The 6,205-nt window shown below is 47.9% G+C and overlaps 1 protein-coding gene across 2 annotated transcripts; it reads right to left on the reverse strand.

Annotated features, from left to right (window-relative positions):
- Positions 1–1,411: 1,411 nt before the first annotated feature.
- On the reverse strand, positions 1,412–3,376 carry LOC116261402 (protein BZR1 homolog 1-like). Of its 2 annotated transcripts, none has more exons than XM_031640139.1 (2): positions 2,833–3,376; positions 1,412–2,717 (listed from the first exon to the last, which is right to left on the reverse strand). In XM_031640139.1, the coding sequence occupies exons 1-2, from the start codon at positions 3,076–3,078 to the stop codon at positions 1,893–1,895; spliced, it is 1,071 nt and encodes a 356-aa protein (XP_031495999.1). In that variant the 5' UTR covers positions 3,079–3,376; the 3' UTR covers positions 1,412–1,892. The 2 variants fall into 2 exon arrangements, with proteins under 2 accessions (XP_031495999.1, XP_031495998.1); XM_031640138.1 differs by having other exon boundaries at positions 1,412–2,720; positions 2,833–3,375.
- Between the last annotated feature and the right edge of the window lie 2,829 nt (positions 3,377–6,205).

Here is a 6,205-nt window from a genome sequence, read left to right on the forward strand (position 1 = left end):
GATGTGAACTTGGGGTAACGGAATGCTGCCTAAACAGAATGAAGTTTTTTGATAATTTGTTATGAAAAACAGAGTTCAGATATCACCTCAGTCAGTTAACCAAGGATCTCACACATATCTAAGGGATTCAACGGGAAAACGGCGCTCAAAATGAGATGCCACCTGATTTCCACCACCCATTTTTGCAGACCAGGGCCCATGGATGAGAGGAAGCAATGACATACTCCCATCATCAACTGTTGGGAGATAAAATGTATTGAGAATTGTAAAGGTGAATTTCATATAGAGCAGAGTGAGACATAAACGTGCAGTTGGGTGCAACGGGCAATTGCATGAGAGACCGCGAGCTGTTTCTGTAACACTGTCTGAAGCATCCTGAACTTAGCGTTGCAGCAAGCATGGAGTAATGGCACTCGTGAGAAACTTTTCATGCATTATAACTAAGAGGTAGCGGTCCTGTCCATCTGTTCTTTCTTTATCTTATAGAAGGAAGGGATGATGATGCTAAAAGATTAGGGAGCCATGAAGACCCCGAGGTTTCTTTAGGGTGGAATTGGGAAGCCAAGAAATGTTGGAAGAATGATGAATCATTGCAGTTTGAATAGATAGGCCTGCTTTACAATTCGATAGGTGCCATCTCCATATTCAAAATGCGTGATTTTGTATGGATTGTGGACCCACAGAGAATGCTGCATGTGTGGATAATAGTAGTCTACTGGCGAATTATTGTTCAGCCAATAATAGTTATCTGTACACATTTCACGTGCAAGAGAAAAAGCCACCATTAGGGGCGTTTGATTAGAGACATTAGGGTCCGATGTCAGGTTATGAGCCCCATGTTCAAACCCTTGGTTTCTCGGGTGATGGACCTTACATGCTTGAGCTTCGAATTCGAATAATCAGGAAACATGGATCTCCCACGTCGAGGAAATGCAAGGTAAAGCTGAACAGGAGCCGAGTGAAGCTCAGATGCTCAAGCTTGAATCTAGTTGAAGCTCAAGAGACGAGACTGAAAGATTCACACGCGTCTTTTGGCTGTGTTTGTTCACACATGCTAACAAAGGAAAAGACGGGAGGGAGAGAAGAGAAGCCCATGGAGTGTGGGAAGAGTCGGTGGTCAAAAAAGATGACAAGTGCGCGTGTGGCGAATGGTCCCACCAGTGGCAGTGACGTTTGGTATGGAGGAGCGAACACGGCATTATGATCGTGGTATGACACCATTCCTTATTTGTTGAGATTGCGGGAAAGCAATTGGAAAGACAAAAGGAAGAGCAAACAAAATGCAAGATGATCACGACGCAGTGGATCAGATCAAACCATGTCATCTAACTCAATTCGCTCAAGACCCACTGTCGGTCAAAATGTTCTAACGGATCAAATTTACCAACAAAAACTAGAAACAAGGAGTAGCTATAAGAAAAATACGTCCAAGAGTCAAATATATATCACAGCTTACATGTTAAACTTCTTCTCCCCACGAAACATTTGTAAGATTACAAAACAGAGGCGATGCGGTCGGTAACTGTCCTCTAAATCTTCTCACTGAGACATTAATAAGTACAAAAAGGAAAAGAGTAAAAGGACCTGAAACAAGATGGAATAAAAATTAAAAGAAAAAGGATGAATCATGAACCGTCGTTTGGGGCTGTGGGGACCTTTAGAAAACCACCATCTTTTACAACGAACACCGGTAAACCACAGAAGGTCGCCGAGAAACTGCTGACCGTCAGAGAAATTCTTTTGGGATCGACCGAATATGTTATCTTCTGAGGGAGATGAAGAAGATCGGCCGAAAGAAAGAAGATAGGATGGGGGGAAAGGCAGCCAACGTCAATGAAATCGACGGGGAGTTATCAGACGCAAGGGATTCCGACCACTCTGTGGCCAGAATCTCAACGCTTCCCGTTACCGAGCGTGAGTTCCAAATCCTCCAGACCGACCTCTTCTCCACATTCATCGTGTATCCTCTCCCCTTCCCACGGCTTCACCCTTCCACACTCAAACTGGAAATCGCCTCCACCACCATCACCAGTGGCGCTACCACCGCTACCACTATCAGCACCCGCAACGGACTTGGGAAACTGTTGGTGTTCCGGCGATCCCACGACGCTCCGACAAGCGGAGGATGGAGCCCAGATCGTTCCGTCGGCACCGAACCCCCATCTCTGTTCGGCAGCGGCATTAACGAGGTTGAACGTAGGCGATGTTGGAGCTGCGCCAGCAGGGAGCCCTGCCCACCGTCCGGAGGAGGTCGAGTCGCCTGCCGTGGAGACGTCGGACTCGTCTCCCTCAGGGATCGATCGGAAGAGAGATCTGCGCCGAGTGGGGCTCGAGGGTGCCGACGCGGCGAAGAAGGGGAAGTTGGGCAGGCGCTGCTGGTTGAGTGCGGCGACGGCGTCCCAGTTGGGCTTTGCCTTGGAGGTCGGGGAGGACAGAGGGGGTGTGACGGGTGCGGAATTGGAGATGCGGAGGGGCGGGAGGGAGGAAGGGATGGCGTTGGCGTCGCTGAGATTCTTGAGCCAGGGGATGAGGAAGGAGGCAGTTGCAGAGGAGAGGGTGGGACTCGGGAAGGACGAAGAAACGGGGCTGGCATGGTAGGAGGGCATGGGGCTCGGGAAGGAGGAGGAGGGCGGGCTCTGGTGGTAGGACGACGAGGCCGCGGGGCTAACGGTGGCCGACCCACCGACGGGCGCCTCAAGAGAGGATGGCCTGCAACCCTGCTGGGAACCAAAGGACGACAATACACGGATCAGCAACAAGGAACATAGAGGAAGAATAAGAAGAAAAAGGTAAGGAGATTGGAAACGGAGAGAGTGGTGGTGATGGAGAGACCTTCCGGTAGGTGGTGCCGTCTTCCTCGACGGTCCAGCCGGCTTCCGTGCAGAGGGCCTTGAGGACCTCGTTGTTGTCGCAGTGCTTGGGGAGTTTGTAGTTGCCGAAGGCCCTAAGCCCCGCGTAGATCTTGGCAGCGATGGCCCTCCTCCTCCTCTCTCTCCTCTTGTTATTCTCCCTCTCCTTCCACGTCGGGACTCTGCCCCTCGAAGACGCACCACCACCTCCTCCACCTCCTGCAGTCATCCTCTCTCCCTATACTGGGCGGCGTCTACAAGAGAGAGGAGGGATCGTTCTCGGCTAGGGATGAAGATGGTGGTGGTGGTGGTAGAAAGGAAGAAGAGGAAGAAGAAAGAAGAAGGATCACGAGGACCTCGCTTGCCGATGCAGGATGGAGGGAGGCGAGCTGAAGGGGAGTTGTCACTTTGAGGAGCCACCACCCCTACACGGCCTACACCCTCAATTCTCTAATAAGAAAAGCAAACGGTCGTCTGAAGAAGAGTGGATGGTATTGGTGGCCCTCACAGTCACAGCCTAGAGAGAGAGAGAGAGAGAGAGAGAGAGAGAGAGAGGTGAGATAAAGGAAAATCTCTCTGTGGATCGTGGGGCCCACGTAGCTGAACAAAAGGACGGCTATGCCCTCTGATTCTGTAAGCATGGACTTGGATCGGAAGAGGAGAAGATGATGATGACGATGACTATGAACTTCAGAATTCATCTTCCTCTTCCCTCATCCTCCGTCGACTCAGTCAATCGTGGCTCCTCTTTCCTTTTCTCCCTCCCCTATGACATTGTATGGTGTGATTTTTAAGTTGGAGAAGCACGGTCACCTGTGGTATGATTGACCCGTGAAATTGGAAGTCAGGGTTTGTCTCTTGTAGTTGAAATACCCTTGGAGCTAAAATGCTCCTTTTAACTCACTCTTGGTAACTTCTCGGCGGAATTGGATTCTTTCTTTTCATTCTTTGGAATCTTCACTGGTGCTTGCGAAATCAAGATCTGCAGAACATGGGATTCCATGTTCATCAAATCTCTCCACTCTCCAATGGGTTTTACTTGCTCTCGAGAAAGATGAACCATGAATCGGCAATTGTTGTACGCTCATGGTCATCGGGTGACGACTTGTGAGGAAAAAATCAGCAAGGATTTCGTGGCCACGTTGTTTCCGCAAGAGTTGCAGCTGAAAATACATTTTGGCTTTGCACATCAAATGTTTTGACATTTTCCTTGTTAGCTGCACTCTTCCTGGGTCAGAAACGTATGACTCTGTGCATGTCAAATAAAAATTCAATACTTGGTTCGATCGCGACATTTTTGCGATTAAGAAATCATTTTCATTATTATCTTTGTTTGCAGTCGTGGAAGTGATGTAAAACAAGAAGGATTTTATTCTTGGTCTCTCTCCGCCTAAAATCCGCGGTCCTTCTTCTGAAGCTCCATGAGCAATTCCTTTTACCCAATAGTTCAAAAGATTTTTTTTTTTTTTTCAACTTTTAAATAATCAGCCTGTCTTCTATACGTCCACCTCTTTTTTTTTTCTTTTTCGAAAAGTCTCCTCTATATTGATAACTATAACTTGCTGAAAGTTTTTTTAAAAAAAAAAAAAAAGTGAAAAAGGATCACCACCCATGAATGAATATGAAGTAAAAGCCAGGACTCCAACTGAAAGAATGCGGGATGAGGCCGTGCATTTCGGTGGTCCCGCGGAGAATAGCATCTCACGCAGGGAAGCAAGCCGGTCAAAGGAATGGGGTCTGACCGCCCGTTTCAAATGAAATTACCAATTCACCCTCGTTCCAACACCAGAGACAAACCCGCTAGTACGAATACGATACAGAAAGCTCGCACCCATCCTTGACCGAATCTGGCACACGATTGACCGGACCAGTCTCCGGCGGTCGGCAGCGACGGGAATGCTTGGAAGGTCAATGAGTCGGACTTTTCCCATTACCTGCCCGAGTGCAGCTCTAGACTCAGTCGTGAGGTTCAGTACCCAACAGGACCATACATGGAAAACTCAAAATCGAAGCGAGACAATGCTACTATGTGTTCCTATTTTCATCGTTTTCTAATTTAAAATAAAAGAAAAAATATAACTTGAATTTAAGTAAATATACTTAAATTGGAACAACGTCGCCGGCAGCCGGCGGGGATGGCCGTGCGTGGTATTTCCCGGTGGCAATTGAAGGCGACGTGAGCGGTCACGCCAGCATGTGCCGGTGATCTGGCAGCGGGGCCAACCGTCCGCGGCAGCCTCTGCAACGCGGAAATTTTTCTCCGGCGTCGCACGTGTGGACTGCCCCGGAGGAGGTGGTGGGGCCCACAATCCGAGAGAGGCGAAAGCCAAATGGCAGACAGAATCGCCACACGTGCGAACAGGCAGCGCCTTCTCCGCTGCCGGTTGCGTGGTTGTATTGTGTAGCCCCCAGTAACATCCTTTTTCCTTTTCTTTTCTTTTTTTTTTTTTCAAATTCTTCCTGTAATGATTATTATTTTTATCAGCCTCCCATCACCAAGTTTCCGAATAACCAAAACTCGTAAGAATCAGGACAAAACCCGCTCTCAAAAATGGACAAATCCTCGAGTTAAAAAGACAAACAAAAAGGCCCCAAAAACATCAATTTACAGAAAATACAAAGGTAATCGCCAGCGTGCTTGCTTCACTTTAAGGAGCATCGGAACCGGCAAAAGGAAAAGAAAAGCAAAAAAAGGATCCGATATATAAAAAAAAAAAAAAAAACTAGACAAATGTACAAAAATTAGACTTCCGGTGGAAAACCGGCAGGGCGGCCGCACGTGCGGGAACAGAGGCGCAATTATCGCCGGGGGAGGGGAGGGCTGGTGTACTCAATTCCGATGGATGCGCACGTGTAAGGGGACCCCAGTGGGGCCCGCCGCCATTCTTTGACCTCCCGCCCAATCCGCTGCGGACAGAAGCACGCGGGGCCCACAGCCACCGGCCGGTCACGTGCTCCTCCGTATTGCCTGTCTTGCCCCTGCAGTGCGCCCCCGGCCCCTTCTCTCTCAACGTCTTAAAATTTATTATTGGTTTAAGCCAGAACGCGGATCCGGGTCAGCTAAATATATTATTAGTCAAGTCAGAGTCCGGGTTCGATACCACAACTAATAACGAAATAACTACTAATTAATAAGTATTTTTAATAAAATAAAAAATTTTTAATTAGGTTGACATGGAGGCATGTCAACCTTTAGGTTCCATTGATTTGGCATTTCGTTATTAAATAAAAATGACGAAAAAAATGCTTTTTTTTTAGCCCCCTCCTCCCTCGGACTGTCTCCATTCTTTTCTGTCTTTCTACATTAATTCTTTTTTCCACTTTAGAACTCGTTCCTCTAAATCATTTTTTTTCTC

This window comes from Nymphaea colorata, chromosome 9 (assembly GCF_008831285.2).
Source record: "Nymphaea colorata isolate Beijing-Zhang1983 chromosome 9, ASM883128v2, whole genome shotgun sequence".
NCBI lineage: Eukaryota > Viridiplantae > Streptophyta > Magnoliopsida > Nymphaeales > Nymphaeaceae > Nymphaea > Nymphaea colorata.

What these genes read in the sequence shown, in the direction of transcription:
- LOC116261402 (XM_031640138.1), bottom strand. Translation starts at nt 3,078, where the DNA reads ATGACTGCAGGAGGTGGAGGAGGTGGTGGTGCGTCTTCGAGGGGCAGA. An exon ending in ACGGCACCACCTACCGGAAG is followed by an intron (nt 2,721 to 2,832) that starts GTCTCTCCATCA and finishes TTTGGTTCCCAG; the next exon opens with CAGGGTTGCAGGCCATCCTC.